At 48.3% G+C, this 27,607-nt stretch overlaps 1 protein-coding gene across 1 annotated transcript in view; it reads right to left on the reverse strand.

Annotated features, from left to right (window-relative positions):
- Positions 1–2,815: 2,815 nt before the first annotated feature.
- Positions 2,816–27,607, reverse strand: part of LOC142255722 (uncharacterized) — a 126,892-nt gene continuing 102,100 nt past the window's right edge. Inside the window, exons 3-5 of the mRNA XM_075327179.1 lie at positions 26,281–26,568; positions 11,238–11,341; positions 2,816–3,205 (exon numbers count right to left, since the gene is read on the reverse strand). Of these exons, the coding sequence (XP_075183294.1) occupies positions 2,816–3,205; positions 11,238–11,341; positions 26,281–26,568 (782 nt within the window). The remainder of the gene's footprint in view (positions 3,206–11,237; positions 11,342–26,280; positions 26,569–27,607) is intronic.

Genomic DNA, 27,607 nt, shown 5'->3' on the forward strand with positions numbered 1-27,607 from the left:
GGGTTTAAAAAAAAAACTGGTTCCGGCTGGACACTGGTCCACATACTGTAGGAGTTTATGGGAACCCGAATCCTGTGCATTAAAATGGTGATAGAAGGGATAGGGGGATTGGAGCAAGTTCACAATACTTAGCGAGTATCCCGTACAACAGTAATGCAATTTCCAGGGTTGCTTATTAACTTCATACATTTTCACTGCAAAGGATTTTTTGGGTGTTTGTGTTTATTTCTTTTCACTTACAGACTAGTAATGGTGGTGTCTCCTAGACCCTCCTCATTACAAATCTAGGGCTTAGTGGCAGATGTGAGCTGTCATTAACCCCTTATTACCTCAATTGCCACCACACCAGAGCAATCAGGATGAGCCGGGTAAAGATTCAGGATTATCGCATCTGATGGATTCGACAATCCTGGGCAGCTGCAGGCTGCTATTGTTAGGCTGGCAGTGGCCCAATAAGCATGGGTCTCCCCAGCGTGAGATTACCAGCCCCAAGCTATCAGCTTTATAATGGCTGGGTATCAAAATTGGGGGGACAGCACTCCGTTTTCTTAAACATATTTATTTAAATCATTTTTTTAAAAAAAGCCTCATGAAGAACCTCTTATCTTGATACACAGTGAAGATAAACACACAGCTGGGGGCTGCAGCCTGTAGTCGTATGCTTTATCTGTGTTTTGTTTCATAATACAAAGGAACCCTAGACCATTTTCTTTATTTATTTTACACCAATAGAGATGCACACACAGCTCCTCTGATTGAAATCACTTAGACACACTGCCACATAGGGTGGGGGCACATCTGACTGCAGCCAATCAGAGATGCAAGGACCACCCATCACTAGGAATGAGTTCAAAATTTGCAGCATTAAATAAATATTGATCAATAATATACTTTACCTCCAACAAGCGTACACGAGCAGGACAAGCAGAAGAAAGCAAATTGTCACAATGGTTGTTGGAATGATAATGTGTCCGTAACTGCTGGAAACTGCATATACAGACGATTAAACAATTGATTAAAATTTCAACTTTGACAGGAAATAATTCAATCAATATTAATGATTATAAACATGGGATTTTATGTGCAGTAAATACTATTCATTTTGTAAAAAAAATATGCAATTTCCACTGTTTGTCGAATAAATCCAAAACCGATTTTTTGATTCCCAAATAATGAAATATTCGCAACGTGTTTCCTGTAGATGATGAGTAGAACTGATGTTGTTTTACCAACTACATGGACATATGTTTAATTTACAAATTAGATAATTTGACCTTTCCTAGTATACAGAAGACCTAGATTGAAGAGACCCCTAACAAGATTAGAAGATGGAAGAAAGGAAAATGCATAAGACAGAGGGGATGATTGGAGGACTAGCAGCATATGGACAGGTACAGCAAGGGCCAAAGGGGGGCGTAAACCTCTTCCTGGCAAATTAAATTTGTATACATACATTTCATACATATTGAATTTTCTTTCAGAGTTGAGCGAATGTGCCCAAACCTAATTTTGAGAGATTGCCTCACCTTCATTAGCTGTGGTTTATCAGTTGAAGTGGCGCCTATAAGGCACAATAAAGTAGGTCCAGTCAGCCACTATTATCAGGACCAGCCAGCCATCTAGAGCTCATGGAGGCCTTACTGTCAGGACCAGCCAACTGTCTAGGGTTCATGGTGGCCTCATTTTCAGGCTCAGTCATAAATCTAGAGTTCATGGTGGCCTCATTGTCAGGACAAACAATTCATCTTAAGTTCATGGTGGTCTCACTATCAGGAACAGCCAACCATCTAGAATTCATGGTGGCCTCATTGTCAGGTCCAGGAAATCATCTAGAGTTCATGGTGGCATCATTGTCAGGACAAGCCAACCATCTTGAGTTTATGGTGGTCTCACTGTCACTGTCACAACCAGACAACCATCTAGAATTCATTGTGTCCTCATTATCAGGACCAGCTAACCATCTAAAGGTACCGTCACACTAAGCAACTTACCAGCGATCCCAACAACGATAGGGATCGCTGGTAAGTTGCTAGGAGGTTGCTGGTGAGATGTCACACTGCGACGCTCCAGCGATCCCACCAGCAACCTGACCTGGCAGGGATCGCTGGAGCGTGGCTACACGAGTTGCTGGTGAGCTCAACAGCAACCAGTGACAAGCCCCCAGCGCCGCGTGGAAGATGCTGCGCTTGGTAACTAAGGTAAATATCGGGTAACCAACCCGATATTTACCTTGGTTACCACCGCACGCAGCTACACGTGCAGAGAGCAGGGAGCAGCGCACACTGAGCGCTGGCTCCCTGCTCTCCTAGTTACAGCACACATCAAGTTAATTACCCGATGTGTGCTGCAGCTACATGTGCACAGAGCAGGGAGCAGCGCACACTGCTTAGCGCTGGCTCCCTGCTCTCCTAGCTACAGCACACATCGGGTTAATTAACCCGATGTGTCCTGCAGCTGCATGTGCACAGAGCAGGAGCCGGCACTGACAGTGAGAGCGGCGGAGGCTGGTATCGAAGGTAAATATCGGGTAACCAAGGACAGGGCTTCTTGGTTACCCGATGTTTACTGTGGATACCAGCCTCCGCAGAAGCCGGCTCCTGCTGCCTGCACATTTAGTTGTTGCTGTCTCGCTGTCACACACAGCGATCTATGCTTCACAGCGGGAGAGCAACAACTAAAAAATGGCCCATGACATTCAGCAACAACCAACGACCTCACAGCAGGGGCCAGGTTGTTGCTGGATGTCACACACAGCAACATCGCTAGCAACGTCACAAAAGTTGTTCGTTAGCAGCGATGTTGCTAGCGATGTTGCTTAGTGTGACGGTGCCTTTAAGCTCATGGTGGTCTCATTGTCAGGACCAGCTAACCATCTAGAGTTCATGGTGGTCTCTTTGTCAGGATCAGCCAACCATATAGACGTCATGGTGGTCTCATAGTCAGGACCAGCTAACCATCTAGAGTTCATGGTGGCATCATTGTCAGGACAAGCCAACCATCTTGAGTTTATGGTGGTTTCACTGTCACTGTCACAACCAGACAACCATCTAGAATTCATTGTGTCCTCATTATCAGGACCAGCTAACCATCTAAAGCTCATGGTGGTCTCATTGTCAGGACCAGCTAACCATCTAGAGTTCATGGTGGTCTCTTTGTCAGGATCAGCCAACCATATAGAGTTCATGGTGGCTTCATGACTGTATCCCTACAGAGAATGTTTTATATAAAAAATCCTGTTTCTTTTGTTCTCTTGGGAGAAAGGAAACTTCTGATAACACTTGTTTTCTCCAAAAACCCAATGAAAACACCTGAAAACTCAGCAGAGCAGAATGTTAAATCTTATCGCTAAGGTTAGACAGAAAACACCTCGATCAACTTTGTGCAGGAATTGATCTCAAGTCATTTCTGATTCCAGATAACATTTTGTGACTCTTGGCATTATCAGCTGCACTCCTACAATGAGTATTTGGTGAGTTTTTGATGTTGTAGAACTTCTGTAAAATGTATTCACCTATGATATAAATTGCATTTTTTCTTTGTGGGTTCATTTTACATGCGCTTTTATCTCTTTTTCATTCTGCAGATTTTGTATCTTTTATTGTATGTAACTCTTTAAATAACGATTGTTCTGTCTTCTATTCATTAAATTGGATAAGGGTAATATCGTTTGTTGCCCACAAGAGGTCACTGTTGGCTTTCTTATGTTTTCCTCATACATCTCTACAGTATTTCTGTTTTGGAGCCTGTTGCTTTAAGGAAAAGATACTTCCTTGGACTGCCCCTTTTTCCCTTCCCTTACTGAGTTGGAGACGCAGATGTCTTGGTGTCTCCATAGGATTCAGAGGTGCTATGGCCGGCTCCAGCTCCCTTTCTTCAATCGTTTCTCCTGACTAATGGATCCCGGTAGGAATCATTGTATTAGACTACATATTTGTGTTGGAATATGTGTACAGTTGTTATGTAGGCACTGTGAAGTGGCAGTGGCTCTACTCAGATTGCATAGGCTGTGATACATGCAGAGCAGGTGTAGGGCAGCTTCAGCAGTGTAATAGTTGTGTTCAGTCATATGCATTGCTCTCTGTGTTATGCAGATTCTGTAAATACCAGTACTACTATGTATGTCATTCTGTTATTTGTGATATGCCTGTACTGATATGGATTTGTATCTTTTGTTATAGTTTTTACCAATCAATCATCCATTTCTTATGATCATCCACCTATCCATCATCATTTAATAAATAAAGACTTAAAGGCAACACAGTCTGTTTATTGAAACAGTGGATGAAGGTTAGCTGTATGCCGGAGTCCACACAGCTCACACGTGGACGAAGGCAGAACAGTAAAAACGGGCTGCTGGTCGCAGGCAGCGATTGTACGAACTATACGGGACAGCTAACACCCACGCTACACGGCACACGGGTATTACAGCAGCCGCCATACAGCTACATAGAACAAGAGCGCAGTCCAGCTCCAGTAAAGATAGCTGGTCGCAGGCTGAAGTACGGGACCGCTAACATCCACGCTGTACCGCATATGGATGTCACAGCAGCCACCATACAGCCGCAGTGACTAGACCGCAGTACGCCAGAAACCACCATTCCACTCTCCACCACGTGGAAGGCCGTCCGCAAATAGACTCTGTTTCCCGCTAAAATAGTCTGCAGCCAAGTGCACAATGTCTGTCAGCCGAGCGTCTTCCCTGAAGACAAGGTCACGGGCAAGCTCTACTAAGTCCTCAATTAGGGAGCTTGCTGCCGTCGCCCGCGCTTAGGCCGAAGCAGCTAAAGTGAGGTCCTCCTTCGCCGAACAGGAAATGCAACTCAAACTAAAGCAGACAGAGAGTGCACGTCTGCAAGCGGAGCAAGAAGCAGAGAATGCACGTCTGCAACTGACTTTAGAAAGACTTGCCGTAGAAAAGGAGACAGCGGCCGCAATAGCCAAGGCAGAGTTCCTGGAAGCGACAGAGCACCCCGAAGAAAGACGCAGCGATGTTCTTAGGCCGGACCTAGACCAGCAGGATCCAGCACAGCGCGTCGCAGAATACGTCTACCAATACTCCAGGATAGATGACAGCTCAGATGTGCTTCACCGAACAGACTACGCAGACTGCCAGCCATCCAACCTCGAATTACACCGCTTCAAGCAAGAGAGTGTACAGCACGAGGAGGTTCACCAAAACTACTATCCCACAGAGCGGAAGATACAACTACCATTTTACCACAAAGAGACACCTTTCTCTCCGGGGAGGTACTATGCTGACTTTCCGAAGGCGGAAACACCCTACAGGTATGGTGATACACCACACAATAGACATGACCATACACCGGCTCGCACCAGCACTGACCAAGCCACCATGGACTTTGCAAAGTTCTTTGCTCGTCGAGATCTGGTCACAAAAGGACTTGTAAAGTTCAATGATCGTGCCGAGAATTATAGGTCGTGGCGAGCCTCGTTCCAGAACACCATAAGAGGTTTGGACCTTTCTTGTAGTGAGGAGTTAGACCTCCTGGTAAAATGGCTTGGTAGTGAATCGGTAGAACACGCCAAAAGACTAAGAGACATTAACATTAAAAACCCACCCAAAGGTCTACACTTGGTGTGGAAGAGACTTGATGAATGCTATGGGTCCATAGAAGTTATTGAAAATGCTTTGTTTAAAAGAATTGATGACTTCCCTAAGATAGGACCCAAAGGCTTTCAAAGGCTAAGAGAGCTAATTGATCTGTTAGTGGAGTTACAGGTTGCCCAAGAGGAAGGAGATTTGCCCGGATTGGCATTCTTGGATACCGCTAGGGGTGTCAATCCGATAGTGCAAAAACTTCCTTACAATCTACAAGAAAAGTGGGTCTCACACGGTTCACGGTATAAGCAAACACATAACGTGCCATTCCCTCCTTTTGTTGTATTTGTAGATTTTGTAGCTCAGCAAGCTAAAATCAGAAATGACCCTAGTTTTGATTTTACTCTGTCGTGTACCACTGCCCCCGGTGTCAAACCCAGTAGGACAACCGTGGCAGTCCACAAAACTAACATTGTCTCCTCAGGTCCTGCTCACAAAGAGAGTAAGCATCCTCCAGAAGAGAACAAACCCCAGGATATCAGTAAACAGTGTCCTCTACACCGGAAACCACATTCTCTACTAAAATGCAGAGCCTTCAGGGAGAAGTCTCTAGAGGATCGCAAAGGCTTCCTCAAGGAACACAACATCTGCTTCAAATGCTGTGCTGCAACATCGCACATGGCCAGGAACTGCGAAGCTAGCGTGAAATGTGCAGAATGTGACAGCACGGATCACAATACAGCCTTACACCCTGGACCACCTACACGAGCGTTGCCGCAAGCAGAAGAACACGATGGAAAACAGAAGAACACTGATGAAGACACCACGGTGGTTACCTCTCAATGTATGGAGATCTGTAAAGGACTCACAGGAGGAAGGTCCTGTTCAAAAATCTGCCTTGTCAGAGTCTACCCAGCAGGCCGCAGGGACAAAGCAATTAAGATCTATGCGATCTTGGACGATCAGAGCAACAGGTCTCTTGCCAAGTCCATCTTCTTCAGCAGTTTCAACATTGCGGGCCCCGGTTCTCCCTACTCCTTGAAGACATGTTCAGGCACCGTTGAGACGGCGGGGAGGAAGGCAAGCGGGTACAAGTTGGAATCCATAGATGGCCAGACCTGCCTATCATTACCTACCATACTGGAGTGCAACCAGATTCCTGACAACAGGTCCGAGATACCTTCACCAGAGGTAGCAGCTCATCACCCCCATCTGAAGCGTATAGCTCACCTGATTCCAGAACTGGACTCAGAAGCTCCAATAGCCTTACTCCTTGGAAGAGACATGCTACGTGTGCATAAGGCTAGAGAGTCCATTAACGGCTCCCAGAACGCTCCATATGCGCAGAGACTTGACCTAGGATGGGTCGTAATAGGAGATGTCTGTCTAGGAGGAGCACACAAGCCAGCCTCAGTCAACAGTATGCTCACCAACACACTAGAAAATGGACGTCCGTCTTTCTTCCAACCATGTCACAACAGTCTGTTGGTAAAGGAATTACCAAGCAGTACTCCTCTGCCATGTCCTTTCGCAGTTCCTTCCAACAAAGACCACGCTTGTGAGGGCGAACCAGACCACATAGGCTGTACAGTCTTCCACAGGACCAAAGAGGACAACAAAACAGCAATGTCCATAGAAGACAGGATGTTCTTGGATATCATGGACCAAGAAATAACCAAAGACAAGTCGAACAGCTGGGTGGCACCCTTACCATTCCGACCACGGAGACAACGCCTACCCAACAACAGGGAACAGGTCTACAGTCGATTTGTCTCCCTCAGACACAAGCTCAAGAAGTCTCCCGAGATGAGAGAACATTTCTTTACCTTCATGGAGAAGATATTCCGAAATAACCATGCAGAGATCGCACCTACACTACAAGACTCCGAGGAACGCTGGTACTTACCCATCTTCGGAGTGTACCATCCTAAAAAGCCAGGCCAAATAAGAGTGGTGTTCGACTCAAGTGCCAAGTGCGAAGACGTCTCGTTGAATGATGTCCTACTATCTGGTCCAGACCTCAACAACAGACTCTTAGAAGTTCTACTCTGTTTCCGCAGAGATACGGTGGCATTTATGGCTGACATCCAACAGATGTTCCACTGCTTTCTCGTCAAAAAGGAACACAGAAACTACCTGAGGTTCTTCTGGTACCGTGACAACGACCCAGATAAAGACATCATAGAGTACCGGATGAGGGTACATATCTTCGGGAACAGTCCTTCCCCTGCCGTGGCTATCTACGGTCTCAGGAATTCCGCCAAAGTAGGTGAAGAGAAGTACGGGTCGGATGTTAGATCCTTTGTGGAAAAGGATTTCTACGTAGACGACTGCTTAAAATCCACACCCACAAACGAGGCAGCAATCAGTCTTCTAAAAAGAGCTCAAGAAATGCTCGCTCAGTCCAACTTAAGGTTGCATAAGATTGCATCCAATAGCCGAGAACTGATGGAAGCCTTTCCCTCTCAAGACTATTCCAGTGATCTGAAGGGCATAGACCTGAGCATCGACTCTCTTCCCATGCAATGGAGCCTAGGACTACTTTGGGACTTGAAGACAGATGCCTTCACCTTTCAGATCAACAAAGAAGAAAAATCCTTCACACGTAGAGGTGTCCTTTCCTTTGTGAATAGTTTGTACGATCCTCTGGGATTCGTAGCTCCAGTTACCGTCCAAGGTAAAATGATGCTAAGAGACTTCACCCAAGAGACATCTGATTGGGATGATCCACTTCTGGCAGAAAAAGCAGACCTGTGGGCAGAGTGGAGGAAGTCTCTAGAGGCCTTGACCGATCTTCATGTGAACCGACCATACGCTCCTGTGCCATCCACAGAAGTCAAATCTCAAAGACTTTGTATCTTCTGCGATGCATCAGTCAAAGCAATCGCAGCGGTAGTATACCTTAAAACCACTGATGTGAATGAACAGATCCATATTGGGTTCGTCATGAGTCGGACAAAACTGGCGCCACTCCGTGAACACACGATACCTAGACTGGAACTCTGTGCTGCCGTCCTTGCAGTAGAGCTGGCTGAACTTATCTCAGATGGAATGAATCAGGAGATCAAAGATGCAGAGTTCTACACTGACAGCAAGGTGGTACTAGGATACATCTGCAACGAAACACGACGCTTCTATGTCTACGTCAGCAACCGGGTATTGAGAATAAGAAGATCAACTCGCCCTGATCAGTGGCATTACGTATCTACTCATCACAATCCCGCCGACCATGCGACTAGATCCGTTGCACCAAGTCACCTTAAGGACACTACATGGTTCACAGGCCCTGCCTTCCTGTACCGAACAACATCCTACACCAGCAGGCCCGATACATTCGAACTGGTGGATCCAGATGTCGATAAAGACCTTCGTCCTCAAGTGTCAGCTCTTCATACAGTGGTTTCAGGACGTCACCTCGGATCTCATCGGTTCAGTAGATTCTCAACCTGGAACTCACTTGTTAGAGCCATCGCTTTTTTACTACACGTGACTCAGTTTTACAAGTCCGAACTACCAACAAATCAGAGATGCAGTAAAGGTTGGCATCACTGCAAGCATGCGTTTACTGCTCCCAACCTAGAGAAAGCCAAGATTACAATACTCCATGTTGTACAAAATGAAGCCTACAACAAGGAGATAGACAATCTCGACAAAGGACTACCCATTCCAAGAGACAGTGCGTTGAGGAAACTCGACCCGTTCATTGACAAAGATGGGCTGCTGAGAATAGGTGGCCGCATTCAAGAAGCTAAGGTAGAAGTCTCAGAGAAACACCCGGTAATAATTCCCGGACGTCATCATGTCACAACCTTGCTCATTCAACATCATCACATCTTGGTGAGACATCAAGGTCGTTTGTTTACCGAAGGGAGTCTACGAGCGGCTGGACTATGGATAGTCGGAGCGAAGAGAAGCGTGAGCAAATTCATCTTCAACTGCGTTACGTGTCGCAAACTTCGTGGCATGTTTCAAAACCAGAAGATGGCCAATCTTCCACCTGACAGGCTCAGTACTGAACCCCCCTTCACCAACGTTGCACTGGATGTGTTCGGCCCCTGGTCCGTAGCTACAAGACGCACTAGGAAGGTCCATGACGAAGCAAAGTGTTGGGCAGTTCTATTCACCTGTTTGTCTGTCAGAGCTGTTCATATCGAAGTAATAGAATCTATGGACACTTCAAGTTTCATAAATGCACTTCGACGCTTCATCGCTATCAGAGGCCCTGTGAAGCACATTCGTTCTGATAGAGGCACGAACTTTATTGGAGCAGCAAGAGAACTCCAAATCCCTTCCAATCTAGACATTACAAATGTAGAGAGGTACCTAGGTGAGCAAGGATGCACCTGGACCTTCAACCCACCACACGCTTCGCACATGGGAGGCACCTGGGAAAGAATGATAGGAATTGCACGCAAGATTCTAGATTCTATCCTCTTGCAAGCAAACACCAGACTTACCCACGAAAGCTTGACTACGTTCTTGGCCGAAGTTACAGCTATCATGAATGCTAGGCCATTGACAGCTCTTTCTGGAGATTCTGGAGACTCAACAGTTCTTACTCCTGCCATGTTACTTACACAGAAAACCTGTGTCCCAGGAGCTCCACCTGGAGAATTCACCGAGAAAGACCTCTACAGAAGACAATGGAGGCAAGTACAAAACGTGTCCAATGCCTTTTGGGACAGATGGAGGAAACAATATCTCTCCACTCTGCAAACCAGAACAAAATGGCAGAAAGACCATCCAAACATCAGACTTGGCGATGTGGTACTTGTAAAGGACAGTCAATCACACCGAAATGAGTGGCCACTTGGCCTAGTCACCAAACCCTTTCCCAGCAAGGATGGGAAAGTACGCAAGGTAGAGGTCAGAGTGAGCAAGCTCGGAGAGAACAAACTGTTCACCAGACCAGTCACTGAACTTGTGTTGTTGTTATCCCCTCAGGAGTCCAATAGTGGCATTGGTTAACGCCAAGCGGGGAGTGTTCTGTCTTCTATTCATTAAATTGGATAAGGGTAATATCGTTTGTTGCCCACAAGAGGTCACTGTTGGCTTTCTTATGTTTTCCTCATACATCTCTACAGTATTTCTGTTTTGGAGCCTGTTGCTTTAAGGAAAAGATACTTCCTTGGACTGCCCCTTTTTCCCTTCCCTTACTGAGTTGGAGACGCAGATGTCTTGGTGTCTCCATAGGATTCAGAGGTGCTATGGCCGGCTCCAGCTCCCTTTCTTCAATCGTTTCTCCTGACTAATGGATCCCGGTAGGAATCATTGTACTAGACTACATATTTGTGTTGGAATATGTGTACAGTTGTTATGTAGGCACTGTGAAGTGGCAGTGGCTCTACTCATATTACATAGGCCGTGATACATGCAGAGCAGGTGTAGGGCAGCTTCAGCAGTGTAAATGTTGTGTTCAGTCATATGCATTGCTCTCTGTGTTATGCAGATTCTGTAAATACCAGTACTACTATGTATGTCATTCTGTTATTTGTGATATGCCTGTACTGATATGGATTTGTATCTTTTGTTATAGTTTTTACCAATCAATCATCCATTTCTTATGATCATCCACCTATCCATCATCATTTAATAAATAAAGACTTAAAGGCAACACAGTCTGTTTATTGAAACAGTGGATGAAGGTTAGCTGTATGCCGGAGTCCACACAGCTCACACGTGGACGAAGGCAGAACAACGATGCTTTGTGTTTGATACTTCTTGGTGTTTGGCTTTGACAAAACTGTATTGTTGGAGTCATGCACGGATTATTTTTGGTGCCTGGAAAAGCAATTAAAACGCAAATGTGTTTTTACCTACGAATTTTCTGCATCTACTGTAATTCTAGGGGGAAAATCTGCATATAAATGTCAGTGTATCCACAAATTTTGCAAATTCGAGACACAAAACGCAGATCAATACACACTGTATCGTCCCTCTCACAGAGGAGTGAGGAACTAAACACTGAGAGATGCACAAAATGGGTTATACACTAGGTGGCACCAGGGATACTAGAGACTGAGGGAAATCAGGCAGGCCGGGGTCAGAACTGAGGGGACATGCATAGACTAAGGGAGTAGACAGGAGTGAGGTCTTGAAGCAAGCTGGGGTTCAGGTAACAAGGACAGAACGTACAAACACAAGGGACAGGCAAAAGAGTAGTCAGGAGGGAAGCCAAAGTCGGGAGCCAGACGGGAATAAAAGAGTCAGGGGGAACGGGCAGAGACAAGTCAAAGGTCAGTCCGGAGTCGAGTACCAAGATCAATCACTGTAACCAGGAGCCGGGCGCTTACCACAACTTAACCAGAGAATACAACTGGCGCTGCTCCGGGCACAAACACTCCCAGATAAAGCAGAGCAATTTCCCGGAAGCAGCGCATGTGAGTAAGCCCCTCTCACTGCTGGCGAACGAGCCATCACAGGGCAAAGAATAACATTAAGACAAAGAAAATTTTCAGAATCAGCTCACCTCTAAACTTGCTGTGGCCGGTGTTGGAGATCAGTGGATGGACAGTCAGCGAGCCTGATCCCGGGATTAATGAAGCAAAGAAAAAACGTATCATCCAGCACTTGAAGATAGTGTAGCACCCCAGGGTTGCCACAGTAACAACACAAAGCGTTAACTCCCCACACAACACCAATACCTCCAGGCCAGAAGGGCGAGACCAAGCTGCTTCCCTGTATATTCTGGTGTGGAGAGGAAGTGGCCAGTGCAGTCAGCACAGTTCAGTCAGTGCAGTGCAGCTCTTTTCAGTTCCTGGGGGAAATGAGGAGGAAGGATCTGTAGGTTGGAGCTGGGACAAGCTCACCACAGGATCCGCTGACCAATTCCAGACCTAAGCCGAGGGTCTGAGGAAAGGAGACAGTTTACACAGACAAACATACCTGGGATAAAGAGTATTGCTGAACTCACCCCAGTGGAGCACACAGAACAGATGCCAGATCCGAGGCTGTGCAGATTACACACCGCACAGTTAATACCGGAGAAGTGAAGATTCCACATTCTTCACCTTTACCACAGACACAGCAACACCACAGAGTTCAGGGACATACAAGTAAGGACTCGAGTTGCCTGTCAGTTCGGTACCTGGGAGCAGAACAGGGCCGGCGGCCTAATTCACACAGCAGCAGGGCCACAGACACACAGTGCGGGCAAGGAAGCCAAAACGGCCCGGCTGGGTGGGAGAAACCCTGAACCCTTCACAGACTCCATGGACAGTACTCTGCTGAATACCATCATCAGTAAAAGACAAGGAAACTGCAAAACCGTAAGTCTGCCTGTTTATTGTGCTCGTATCCTGCACTCCCCCCATAGACTAACACACTGCCCCGGGGAAAAGGCTCTACCCGTGGAGATCCGTCCCATCTCAAGCTGCCATCCATCACCCCAGAGGTTCTGCAGCAGCGGTGGTCATCTCTGATCACATTCCATGGGTGGCGTCAAATACCTAACCCCCTATTTATTGTGGAACCAGGGATCACAGACCGGGTCATGACACTGTGATCCCCTTTCAGAAGCGACCCCCTTGGCCCGGTTCTGGGTATCCCCTTAACCCCTGGCGACACAATGGAGTATCCCAATTCCACGAAAGTCATGGACTTGATAAAATCATTATTAATTTTATTGGTGTACAAAAGTACAAATAATTAAAATCATTGCGTCTTATGTGTTTCAAGCCGAACAAGGGCTCTTACTCATAGCATAGCGTAATTAAACAAACTAAAAACACTTTATACACCATACCAGGAAGAGGAAAATCACCCCACCTCTAACTAATTAATCTATGCATCCAGATGGGTTATCAGGGTGTGAACATGTAACCAGTATATTTGAGCGCGGTTCGCGGTTCTCCAGTTCGCGGTTCGAGTGATTTTGAGGGCTGTTCTAGATCGAACTAGAACTCGAGCTTTTTGCTAAAGCTCGATAGTTCTAGATACGTTCGAGAACGGTTCTAGCAGCAAAAAGAAAAGCTAATTCCTAGCTGGCTTTCCGCTGTAATAGTGTAAGTCACTCTGTGACTCACACTATTATGAAATTTCAGCGTATAGTGTGCGGGAACAGCGCATTCAGATCACTGCTGTTTGGATAATGGCGATCGCCATTTTTTTTTTTTCCTTGTCTTCCTTCCCTAAGCGCGAGTGTGTAGTGGGGCGGGTCAGCATGTCAGCCAATCCCAGACACACACACAGCTAAGTGGACTTTTAGCCAGAGAAGCAACGGCATGTGTGATAGGATGTCCATGTCACATGTCCATGCATTATAAAAACGGACATTTTCCTCCAGCACGCCATTATCTGCCTTCTGCGTCTTGGTGTCAGTCACCGCTGGCGCAGCTCCTGTCTCCGATACTGCTGTGTACGCTCTATACACAGCGCTATACAGAATAGGGATAGAAGTTTCTATTAGTCCTTTTAAGGGCTAATACCGGCAGGGTCAGAGCCATAGGTGACAGTCAGGTCCGTGAAAACAGATTTTAACAGCTACACAAGATGACAGCGTCTGTGTAGCTAAGGTCAGGGATTTCCTCGCTGAATTTCCCCATTAGGAGGGATAGAAAGGGAGGCTTCCTTTCCTCTACCCAGGCCCACAACCCTGCCACTGTACCCTCCTGCCCTTTGCACACTCAAACTCATTGTTACTAAGCCATTATACTAGCAAACACTGAGTAAACTTAGTGGCATCCTAAAAGTGGCTGTTGGACTTCCATTAGTGTCCCACTGGTGCAAACCTATGTGCAGCACCTCTGCATTGCACACTCAAACTCATTGTTACTAAGCCATTATACTAGCAAACACTAAGTAAACTTAGTGGCATCCTAAAAGTGGCTGTTGGAGTTCCATTAGTGTCCCACTGGTGCAAATCTATGTGCAGCACCTCTGCATTGCACACTCAAACTCATTGTTACTAAGCCATTATACTAGCAAACACTGAGTAAACTTAGTGGCATCCTAAAAGTGGCTGTTGGACTTCCATTAGTGTCCCACGGGTGCAAACCTATGTGCAGCACCTCTGCATTGCACACTCAAACTCATTGTTACTAAGCCATTATACTAGCAAACACTAAGTAAACTTAGTGGCATCCTAAAAGTGGCTGTTGGACTTCCATTAGTGTCCCACTGGTGCAAATATATGTGCAGCACCTCTGCATTGCACACTCAAACTCATTGTTACTAAGCCATTATACTAGCAAACACTGAGTAAACTTAGTGGCATCCTAAAAGTGGCTGTTGGACTTCCATTAGTGTCCCACGGGTGCAAACCTATGTGCAGCACCTCTGCATTGCACACTCCAACTCATTGTTACTAAGCCATTATACTAGCAAACACTGAGTAAACTTAGTGGCATCCTAAAAGTGGCTGTTGGACTTCCATTAGTGTCCCACTGGTGCAAACCTATGTGCAGCACCTCTGCATTGCACACTCAAACTCATTGTTACTAAGCCATTATACTAGCAAACACTGAGTAAACTTAGTGGCATCCTAAAAGTGGCTGTTGGACTTCCATTAGTGTCCCACTGGTGCAAATCTATGTGCAGCACCTCTGCATTGCACACTCAAACTCATTGTTACTAAGCCATTATACTAGCAAACTATGCTGCCAGTTTAAGGGCCGTAGTTGCATTGTCAGGGATAATTATTGTTGTTTATTCTGCTGTTAATAAAGCTAGACCACCACTGCAATCTACACCACCTCTCAATTTTTACTACCACATTTTAAGTGCACAATCTTGTCGCAATCAACATGAGTGGCAAAATGACAGATGCTGGTGGAAAGGGGAAGAGGCGTGTTGGAAAAGGAAAAAAAGGGTTTGTCCGTGGGGAAGGTGGCAAAGCTCCATTAACATCTGCTGAAGATAGACCATCTTCCAGCAAAAGTAAGATGTCTACTACTTACCGTGGACAAACCGATATGCTCCCTTTTTTACGGACACGAACAACTGGAACAAAGGTAGATGATGGCCAAAAAAAGAAAATGCTTGAATGGATTTCAAGTGGTCCAACAAGTGCCCTCTCCTCCACCTCAACTACCACATCCAAAAAACACCAGTCCTCTGAGTTGTCATCCCAATCACACTTGCTTTCTCCCAGCTCTGAAGTCTCCATCCGCCCTGCACAGTATGGTGGAACTGAGATGGCTGAGTCTGCAGAGCTGTTCAGTCACACTATAGCCTGGAAATCAGAGGTCTGCTCCCAAGCTACAGTGAGTACAGACCAGGAAATGGTCTGCAGTGATGCCCAGAACCTTTGTGACTCTGATTCAGGCCGTGATGACCAAGTTTCTGAGTATAATGTTGACCCTTGTTCACAAACTGAAACACCTGTTGTAATAGACAATGAGGAACATACTGATGACGATGAGACGCAGATACCAGATTGGGATGACAACTTAAATATTCGGTCAGGGCAAGAAGAGGCTTGGTCTGAGGGTGAGGGGAGTGCAAACACCACAATTGATGAGGAAGTTCTAGATCCCACCTACTGTCAACCCACAGTCAGGCCCTCGAGGAGGTCAACAGAGACGGTGGAGAAGGATGCAACTGATGACGAAGTTACCTTGCGCCTTCCTGGACAGAGTCGGAGTACTGGTAGCATGTCTACAACTGCATCCTCAGCCACCACTGTGCCTCTGAGCACTAGTCGGGGTGAATCAGCAGGTCGCATGCCCTCTAAGCCTTGCCTATCCTGTTCCTTTTTTGACATAGCAAAAGATCACCCAAATTATGTGATCTGTAAAATTTGTCGTGATTCTGTTAGTAGAGGGCAAAACCTCAGCAGTTTGACAACTTCTTCCATGAATCGTCACATGAATAAATATCATATGTCCCAGTGGGAAGCTCACCGTGCTGCAATGCGGCCTAGCAGAGCAAACCATCCACCGCCTGCCCCTTCCAGTGCATCCTCGCGCTCTTCATCTTCTAGGACTGTGGGGACAGCTGTCACACCTGGTTTTCCATGCACAACTTCCACCACTGTAACCGCAACAGGCAGTTTGCTTGGTAGGTCGTCAGTTGGTTTGGAAGGGGAAACAAGTGCATGTGTACAGCTCTCTCAGACATCGATAGAACCAACGTTGGATGAAGCCAACATCATGTCTACGCCTGCACTTTCCTCACAAACCTGCATTTTTCCAGGGACACCCTACTCAACACCGTCTACACACAGCAGCCAGATCTCTGTCCCTCAGATGTGGACAAATAAAAGGCCATTTCCTGCGACCCATGACAAAGCTAAGAGGTTGACTTTATCCCTCTGTAAGCTCTTGGCTACTGAAATGCTGCCTTTCCGCCTGGTGGACACACAGGATTTTAGAGACCTTATGTCTGTCGCTGTGCCCCAGTACTAGATGCCCAGTCACCACTACTTCTCTAAGAAAGGTGTGACCGCGCTACACCAGCATGTCGCACATAACATCACCGCTTCCTTGAGAAACTCTGTGTGTGAACGGGTGCATTTCACCACCGATACTTGGACCAGTAAGCATGGACAGGGACGTTACATGTCGCTGACTGGGCACTGGGTAACTATGGTGATAGATGGTGAAGGGTCTGCTGCACAAGTCTTGCCGTCCCCACGACTTGTGTGTCAATCCTCTGTCTGTCCAAGTTCCGCCACTGCTTCTGCCTCCTCCACCTCATCTGGGTCCTCCACCTCCACCCCAAGCCTGCCTGGTCAGGGCACCAGCATTCTCACTGCGCAGAAGGAATCACGCACCCCTCATTACTATGCTGGCAGCAGAGCGCAACAGCATCATGCGGTCTTTAGCTTGACATGTCTTAGAAATAGGAGTCGCACAGCGGCTGAGTTGTGGGCAGCTCTGGAGACTGAGTTTAATAAATGGTTGTCTCCACTCAACCTGCAGCCTGGTAAGGCCGTGTGCGACAATGCTGCAAACCTGGGTGCGGCCCTTCGCCTGGGCAAGGTGACACACGTGCCTTGTATGGCTCACGTGTTGAACCTTGTTGTCCAGCATTTTTTAACACATTATCCCAGCCTAGATGGCCTTCTGACCAGGGCACGAAAACTGTCTGCTCACTTCCGCCGTTCAACCGCCGCAGCTCAGCGACTTGCATCGCTCCAGAAGTCTTTCGGCCTGCCGGTTCATCGCCTGAAATGCGATGTGGCGACACGCTGGAATTCGACTCTCCACATGTTACAGTGACTGTGGCAGCACTGCGGAGCCCTGGTGCAATACGTCATGACGTATAGCCTGGGCCAACGAGATGCAGAGGTGGGGCAGATCACCCTGATGGAGTGGTCTCAGATCAAGGACCTATGCACCCTTCTGCACAGTTTCGACAATATGTTTAGCGCTGACAATGCCATTATCAGCATGACAATTCCAGTCATTTACATGCTGGAGTATACGCTAAACACTATTCGGAGTCAGGGGGTGGGACAACAGGAAGGGGAGGAACTACAGGAGGATTCATATGCGCAAGACACAACAACATCACCAAGGTCCAGACGTTCATCATCACCAACGCGGCAGGCATGGGACCATCGGGGACAGGGATCAACAAGGGCGCATGGTAGCAGGCGAAATGTTGAGGAAGGTGCAGGAGAACATGAAGAAATGGAGGACGAACTGTCCATGGACATGGAAGACTCAGCGGATGAGGGAGACCTTGGTCAAATTTCAGTTGAAAGAGGTTGGGGGGAGATGTCAGAGGAATAAAGAACGGGTAGCACCTCTATGCCACAAACACAGCGTGGACTTGGTCCGCATGGCTGCGCAAGACACATGAGTGCCTTCTTGCTGCACTACCTCCAACATGACCCTCGTATTGTCAAAATTAGAAGTGATGATGAGTACTGGCTTGCCACTGTGACGCCCTGAGCAAGCCAGGGGTCACAGGTCATCACACCACCACACCCTACATCCCAGTTAGGAACACCAAAGCTACTAAAATCCTTGTTGCCTTCCTCCAGGGGCTGATGTTCACACCAGGGGGTGGACCAGGCGGTTGGCTGCGCCCATCGAGGAGTACACAGCCCTGGAGGCGGGAAGTGAGAGAGTGGAGAGAGTGGAGAGAGTTGAGAGAGTGGAGAGGAGAGAAGCTAAGTGAAGTGAAAGTGAAGTAGTAGTGGAGCAAAGAAGAAAAGAGTAAAAGTGAGAGTAGAAAGGCCTGAAGTTGGTCCGGCTAAGTGCAGGACAGTGTCAGCAAGGTCAGCAACAGCGGTGATTGTCTGGAAGGGGACTGCTCGGAGGTTGCTGGAAGGACCGCGGATGGGTAGTGGCCCGGCGGTCTGGAGCAGTATACGAAGGACAGTCAGCACCAGGGCAGGGGCCTCTCGGACCCCGGCAAGGCTAGGAGTCGCCATAATTTGCCAAATCCGTCAGTGAAGGGAACGTCTGTCTCCCAACAACCAAGTCCCGATTGAAGGCAACAGTCCAACCATTAAGGAGGAACACCGCCACTGCCAGGGCACCAGTTCCTCGGGGCCAGCGTCTGCGGGCAAAGAAGGGCTCCTCCGGCCCATACCCAAGCCGGGGAGCGGGTTACCGGTGGGAACCCATCGCTACCAACACAGGAACATTAGGTGCAGGACAAAGGGACATCACCGTTACCTACTGGGAGAGCAAGTGCAGCCGTCCGTGGGAACCGTCTTTTCAGCCGTGTGTTTTACCGAGAACTGTGTCACCGTCTCAGGCTGAGTGAGTACCACAGTGCCGGAAGGCACAGCGCTGCCCCCGCGTCCCTGTGCCCACCAGGCCCTGCATCTCCCACCTCCTCCCTGGGCCCCGGCATCACCAACCCCTACCCACAAAGGGGCAACACAACAACTGGCTGCTCCACATCATCACTCCCGGGATCCCCATATCGAGCAGCGGTGGTGCTAACAAATCACCACAACCGTGGGTGGCGTCACGGACAATATACGTTATCCCAAAACCCAATCCCCTTTCACTCACAGGCGAGGAGCGCCGCTCGAGACCCCCGGGATCCGGCCCACCGCTCGAGCCACCACTGAGCAGCAGCAGCCGGACCCGAGCAGGGGGGTGAGCGCAGTGCTGACACCCTCCTCCCCGCCCGCGACAACTTGGCGTCACGAACAGGATCTTACCGCTCTGCCGTTGGGTAGAGGTGCGCCTTGTGACCGCCGGAGGTATCCGGCTGAAAATTTCCAGAAGTCGCCATCTTTGGCGCGAAAAGTTCCCGCTCGAGCGTCTTCTCGAGTAGCAGAGGCGCGAAGGCCAGAACTCCGCCCCAAAAAAGGAGGGGCCGAAAAGAAGCTAAGGGAGACGGAATGGCGGCTGGCTGCATGTAACCGCAGCTATAAAAGCAGGGACGCCAGGACCCTGTGGCCATCTTGTTGCCAGTTCCTGGAATGCCTGACCACTGAGATGTCCGCTCCAGCCAACAACAGCGAGACCCCCGCGCCCGGCACAGCGGCGTGGATAGAGAACCGGACTACCCCGCTGAGTCATCGTCTGCAGGCCCGGATGCAGCTCCTCCTGGAGGAGTGGGAGGCCGACATGGCGGACGTGGTGGCTGCTATGCGGAGATGCGAGGTGGAGGAAGATTTGGAGGAGCGGGTAAGAGACCCACGTCCCTGTATTCCGGAGGGATCGGCCATCGTGGCTGGGGGGCCCGGCCTACACCCGCTCACCCTGCTGCCTCCCCCGCTACCCGCGTTAGTTGCTGCCGCCCCACCACTAGGCCCGCTACCTGCCCAACCGGTAGCGGTACCCTGCCCGTCCGCCCAAGTGGACCGACCGGCTGTAGACGCCTGAGGCAGCCCTGCACTGTTTCCCCAGAAGCCCCCGGAGCCGGGCCCCCTTGATGAAGATGTGTTGGAGGCTCTGGCGGTGATTGAGCCAGACCTCGAGCCCGGGGCCGTGGCCTGGAAGAAAGCCTGGTTGATTCAATTTCAACAACGACAGCAGGCTCAGATCTTCAGGATGATAACGCAGTGGACCAACGAGGTGGAGATGCTGATTGCCACTGCCCCGGTGTACGGAGGGGGAACAGATGTAGCAGAACCGACTGGTGAGTGACCCACGTCTCTATGTCCTACCAGGACCGGCCGCTGAGGCTGAGGGGCCCGGCCTAGTTTCGACCTATACATCATCCTTGCCGTTACTTCTGGGGCACCTCAGTGTAAACTCGCCTGACCTGCTGCCCCGTGCTGCTACAGAGGGATCTGAGATGCTGGATGCTGGAAGCCAGGAGGCTGCGGCAGCTGGCGGTAACCCGCCTGACGCAGGAATAAGAGATGGCGACTCCTGCCCCAGCCCCGGGTCTGCTGTTGAGTTTGGAGAGGCAAGTGAGCGTTCCCGCTATGTAGGAGACCCCGTGGTTGTCCATACCCCGCGTACCGGTGGAAATGGGTACCGGGTGCACCTCTCACAGCAGGCATGTCAGTGCATGTTTGATCTGCTAGTGGCGGAGGATGGGGCCGCCTCGGCAGAAGAATCGGAGTAGGGCAGCGGAGCACCGTTGTCCAGTCCCCGTTGGGACCACCAGTGTGTTTGGTTGAAAGTTTTGAAAAAGTTTGAAAAATGATAAAAGGAGATGAAACCGAAAAGTAACCTGATTGTCTAACCGTGATTGAACCGGCCGTAGCCGGCACCGTTGTCCCCGTGGGGACCGTTTAAAACGTTTTGCATGAGGAACTGCTCATGGACAAGCCCGTGAACTTGCATGGCAACTACAAACGTTAGTGGCTTGTAAATAAGTTGTTTTACCATTACCGTTTCCGCAGTTGCCGCCTCCGGAGAGGCAGGTTGGAGGGAGGGCCCTCAGCAGAGCAGGCTGGGGCCCAGCCACCACAGGAACCGGTGGCTACCCTCTGGAGGGGAAGGACAGATCCCGCTCGGGTTACCTGTGCTGGACTTGGGTAAAGGGGTGCTGCCTGGGTTTTAGAGGCAGCATCAGGGCCAGGTTGCTTGGGTGGGAGATAGCAGAAACCGTACCCGTAAAACCGTTAAGTAACGTTTAAGAAATGAACCTCCCGCTGTGGGATGATGCCATAATTTATATATATGTTTACCGTTTACTTTTATACATTTACAGAAAATAAAACCGGTGTTGGACGGGCAGCCCGCGGACGGTCTGCATTTTGCTAAGGGGGAATGTGACGCCCTGGGCAAGCCAGGGGTCACAGGTCATCACACCACCACACCCTACATCCCAGTTAGGAACACCAAAGCTACTAAAATCCTTGTTGCCTTCCTCCAGGGGCTGATGTTCACACCAGGGGGTGGACCAGGCGGTTGGCTCCGCCCATCGAGGAGTACACAGCCCTGGAGGCGGGAAGTGAGAGAGTTGAGAGAGTGGAGAGAGTTGAGAGAGTGGAGAGGAGAGAAGCTAAGTGAAGTGAAAGTGAAGTAGTAGTGGAGCAAAGAAGAAAAGAGTAAAAGTGAGAGTAGAAAGGCCTGAAGTTGGTCCGGCTAAGTGCAGGACAGTGTCAGCAAGGTCAGCAACAGCGGTGATTGTCTGGAGGGGGACTGCTCGGAGGTTTCTGGAAGGACCGCGGATGGGTAGTGGCCCGGCGGTCTGGAGCAGTATACGAAGGACAGTCAGCACCAGGGCAGGGGCCTCTCGGACCCTGGCAAGGCTAGGAGTCGCCATAATTTGCCAAATCCGTCAGTGAAGGGGACGTCTGTCTCCCAACAACCAAGTCCCGATTGAAGGCAACAGTGCAACCATTAAGGAGGAACACCGCCACCGCCAGGGCACCAGTTCCTCGGGGCCAGCGTCTGCGGGCAAAGTAGGGCTCCTCCGGCCCATACCCAAGCCGGGGAGCGGGTTACCGGTGGAAACCCATCGCTACCAACACAGGAACATTAGGTGCAGGACAAAGGGACATCACCGTTACCTACTGGGAGAGCAAGTGCAGCCGTCCGTGGGAACCGTCTTTCCAGCCGTGTGTTTTACCGAGAACTGTGTCACCGTCTCAGGCTGAGTGAGTACCACAGTGCCGGAAGGCACAGCGCTGCCCCCGCATCCCTGTGCCCACCAGGCCCTGCATCTCCCACCTCCTCCCTGGGCCCCGGGATCACCAACCCCTACCCACGGAGGGGCAACACAACAACTGGCTGCTCCACATCATCACTCCCGGGATCCCCATATCGAGCAGCGGTGATGCTAACAAATCACCACAACCGTGGGTGGCGTCACGGACAATATACGTTATCCCAAAATTCAATCCCCTTTCACTCACGGGCGAGGAGCGCCGCTCGAGACCCCCGGGATCCGGCCCACCGCTCGAGCCACCACTGAGCAGCAGCAGCCGGACCCGAGCAGGGGGGTGAGCGCAGTGCTGACACCCTCCTCCCCGCCCGCGACACCACACTATTAGATCCCCGGTACAAGTCCAAATTTTGTGACATAATTCCAGCCATAGATAGGGACGCACGTATGCAGGAGTATCAGCAGAAGCTGTTACTCGATCTTAGCTCGGCTTTTCCACCAAACAACCGTGCAGGTGCAGGGAGTGAATCTCCCAGTTGTAACTTGACAAACATGGGATGGTCTCGTCATCTTCAACAGTCTACCCGTACCAGTAGCACCGTATCTGGTGCTGGTAACAGCAATTTTATGGAATCTTTTCATCATTTTTTTACACCGTCCTTTGCAAGGCCACCAGAGACAACAAGTCTGACACATAGTCAACGGCTGGAGAGGATGATACAGGAGTATCTCCAAATGAACATCGATGCCGTGACTTTGCAAATGGTGCCTTACTCATTTTGGGCTTCAAATCTAGAAAAATGGCCAGAGCTCTCCAGTTACGCCTTGGAGATTTTGTCGTGTCCAGCTGCCAGCGTTGTCTCTGAACGTGTCTTCAGTGCTGCTGGGTGTGTGCTGACAGATAAGCGCACGCGTCTGTCCAGTGACAATGTGGACAGACTAACGTTCATCAAAATGAACAAGTCATGGATCCAGAAGGAATTTACTACGCCTGTGTCATCCTGGGGAGAGTAAATGCTTGTGGATTTGGAATGTGCTTGATGCAAATCAAAACATCCTGTTTGCAACTAGGGCACAAGTGCTGCCACTGATGGGGTGTCTGTGTGGCCCAATTTTTGGAAAAAAGGGAGACTCCGCTTGGAGTAACCCTTGCTTACATTGTTTTTAAAAATGATCCAAGATGCACAGAGCTGGGATCAGGAAAGACTTTGCTACCTACCCCGGTGTCATCCTGGGGACGGTTAAGTATGGCGTATTTTTGAATGTGCTTGATGCAAATCTAGCTGTAAAGTGTACAACTAGGGCACAACTGCTGCCACTGAAGGGGTGGGTGTGTGTGGGGCCCAATTTTTGGAAAAAAGGGAGACTCCGCTTGGAGTCACCTTGCGGTGTTTTACATTATTTTAGAAGGGCATGCCATGCCTATATCTGTGTCTCGTCCTCTTTTTCCTCGTAACACTGTTTTGTTTTCGCATGAGTATATGTCCTTGTCACTTTCCCATGTGTTTGTGTTGTGTTGTGAGTTGTTTGTCACCTTTTGGACACCTTTGAGGGTGTTTTCTAGGTGTTTTTATGTGTTTGTGATTGCCTGCCATTGTTTCCTATGCGGTTCGAGTTCGGTTCGTCGAACGTTCACCGAACCGAACTCGAACGAGACGTCCGTTCGGCGAACCGACCTCGAGCCGAACCGGGACCGGTTCGCTCATCTCTAGTAACCAGCAAAGTTTATCATGAATCCTAAGAAAGATGCCCTTCACATAGTAAGTGAATGAAAAGCAAACATCAAAAAAGTTTTTATGTTCAACATATTACTAGCAAAACAGTATATCACATCAGGCATACATTTAGACATATACATATTAAATGTGCTATGCTTTAGAGAAAAAATATATATATATCATATCAAATATATGTATCACGGTGAACTCCAAAGGATCCAAAAATTGAAAAAAGATATGCCCAAAGGTATGTGTCGCAAGCATCAAACATCAAACAAATTTTTGTATACAAATATTATCAAAAAATTATTATCAGAAATTGTCATATACATCAACATCGTATGAGAGAATATACTCAATATATATTCTGTACCATAAAATGAATGCATTAATATCATACGAAATAAGTTGGTGTCTTACACCAAATATATGGACCAGAGGGACATTACTCCTGGGGAGACAATTCTGCACCTCAAGCTTTCCAATTTAAAGGGAACCTGTCATCTGAAATTTAGCTTGAAACCTATAAGTGTCCCCCTCTGCAGCTCCTGGGCTGCTTTCTAGCAGGTTCCTGTACTTTTTGTGGCCCCTTTTAAACCAAATTAAATACTTTATAAACTTGTACCTTTTGCTATGTAAACTTTGTAAATCGTCCATGGGGGCGGGCTCTCTGCTGACCGTTGCTGTTCCTCCAGCACATTGACGCCGTCCCCCCACGTTCCATTTCATCCATCAGGACGCCGCCCACTGCGCCCGAGGTGCCGCCCACGCCAGGATCGCTGGTGACCTGTGTCACAAGCACGAGATTATGGGCGACGCTGTGATTACATCGCAAGTGCCCGCCCATAATCTCGTGGACGCGCTTTCCCCCACTGCCTCCAGCGTTCTGCGCAAGCGCTCGCCGGCCAAATGACCCGACGTCACTTCCTTCCCATCTTACCATGCAGCAGGGCAAGATGGGAAAGAGGTGACGTCGGGTCAGCTGGCCAGCAAGCGCTTGCGCAGAACGCTGGAGGAAGAGGGGAAAGTGCATTCACGAGGTTATGGGCGGCACTTGCTGATGACACTCACAGCGCCACCCATAACCTCGTGCCTGCGCAAAACGTCACCAGCGGTCACACGTGCACACAGTGCACAGTCCCGCTACAGTCGCACAGCGCATGCGTGGGACCACGGGCGCCCAGGGGCGGCGTCCTGAGATATGAAATTCAGCGTTGGGGGGCGGCGTAAATCTGCTGGAGGAACAGCAACGGTCAGCAGAGAGCCCGCCCCCATGGACGATTTACAAAATTTACATAGCAAAAGGTACAAGTTTATAAAGTATTTAATTTGGTTTAAAAGGGGCCACAAATAGTACAGGAACATTGCTAGAATGCAGCCCAGGAGCTGCAGAGGGGGAAACTTTTAGGTTTCAAGCTACATTTCTGATGACAGGTTTCCTTTAAGCCAGCTTTAGTTGGCTTCAGTCCTAGGGGGGGGGGGTCAAAGTCACCGAAGAGGATGACTATATAAGACACCTAACATTCAACCAAAACCTTCCACCCTCTAGGCATTAACGTATCGATCTAGTCTACTAATAATAACCCCTGACTTAGCGAGCCATTGATACTTGATCTTAGCCAAAAGGTTTTGTATGGACTTATTATATATTTAAAATTGCACTATAATCACAAGATACAGAGCAAGGGTATGAAGTAGTGCTGGAGGATCCTCGGGTCGGTCATGGTTCTACCACATCAACGATAACCTAATGTAATAAGCTCACGTAGGAGGATAAGATAAAAAGCTGACCGGGAAACCATGGCACTCTATACTGCGGACAAGTCATGTATAAGGGCAGCTTTCTATCATCATATGATGAAGAGGATGGACTGATAAAAATTGGATTTTCTACAATCTGACTTTAATGACATGTTAATTATCATGTGATACAATCAGATATTATGGGATGGCTGCTGATTTATTGAATATTTTTCTAAGATCATTCATTGGGATTTTTTAGTACTGATATGTAGAGGGACAGAGTAATAGAGGACAATAAAGGATACCGCATATTGTACCAGTCATATATATAGTACTCACTGATAATGTTTAGCGTTCCTAATTCTAGAAATATTTGCCCATTAGGATATGTAGCCGTGCACTGGATAGTGGTCCCATCATCTAGATATGAAGGTATAAAGGTAAGATTTGATTCTTGTCTCCAGGATCCTCCAGAAATCTCCACTGATTGATATTGAACTTGTCCCAGTTTGTTCCATTGTAGAGATGGAGGACTGGAGCGGCACGTGTGCTCTACCGTACATCGTATAGTGGCGGCTTCTCCTTCAGTCAGAGGCTTAGGCACATAAAGCTGAATGTTCACTCGATCTGTAGAAAAAAACTGTTTTAAGTCAGACTCCATCCTTTAATGGTATTTCTCTATTAGGAATCGTGCATCAACAGAGATCGTGATTACTAAAACTCTACAAAGATTTATTAGTAGCAATGAGTGAACCCAAACTGTAAAGTTTGGGGTTCATACCGATCATAGGTCTCCGGTGCTCGATCACAGACTTCTCATAAAGTTTGAATGCTGTTTGTATTGTAATAAATTTTGTTAGCAATCAACAAGCTTTTCAGCTATGGGCACTTCCGCAGCCATGCCGAGTACTGGCCACATTGCATCATCAGGTCTATATAGGACCTGGTAAAGCAATGCTCGGCACATGCTGACTTCTGGAAGTTGACAAAAGCAAAGTCCCCTCCTTACATATTGTACATTTGCACAAGGGGCACTAAAGGATGTTTTTAGCCTTGTTTAACTTACAAATAATTTAAAAAAATGGAGTGGGGTCCTCTTAACTTTTGATAATTAGCCAAGGTAAAGCAAAAAGCTGCAGGCTGGTATTATCAGGCTTGGGAGGGCCATGTTATTTGGCCTTTACCAGCTTAATTATTGCAGCCCGCAACTGCCCCAGAAGTGGCATATCCATTAGATCCCCCAATCTTGGCTCTTTCTGATTGCCCTGGTGTGGTGGAAATAAGGGCAATATTTTGGGGATTGATGTCAGCTGTGAATTGACAGCTGGCATCACCTCCAGGGGTTAGTGATGGTGAGGCATCTATCAGGCATCCCCATTACCAATTCAGTAAGTATAGAGTTATAAAAAATCACACTGGACAAATTAGTTTATTTGAATTAAAACTCCACCACACTCCCTCATTCACCAATATATGAATTAAAAAAACATTTTCGAAGCGCCAACATAATTCAATGGTGTAATGTATCATGAAGTCCATCAAAGCTCGCCTCAGTCACTGCAGATTGTCAACAAAATGCTGCTGTCAATCACTAACTATCCATCCATCCATCCATCTATCCATCTGTCTGTCTATCTATCTATCTATCTATCCCTCTATCTATCCA

Source organism: Anomaloglossus baeobatrachus, chromosome 11 (assembly GCF_048569485.1).
Source record: "Anomaloglossus baeobatrachus isolate aAnoBae1 chromosome 11, aAnoBae1.hap1, whole genome shotgun sequence".
NCBI classification, from domain to species: domain Eukaryota; kingdom Metazoa; phylum Chordata; class Amphibia; order Anura; family Aromobatidae; genus Anomaloglossus; species Anomaloglossus baeobatrachus.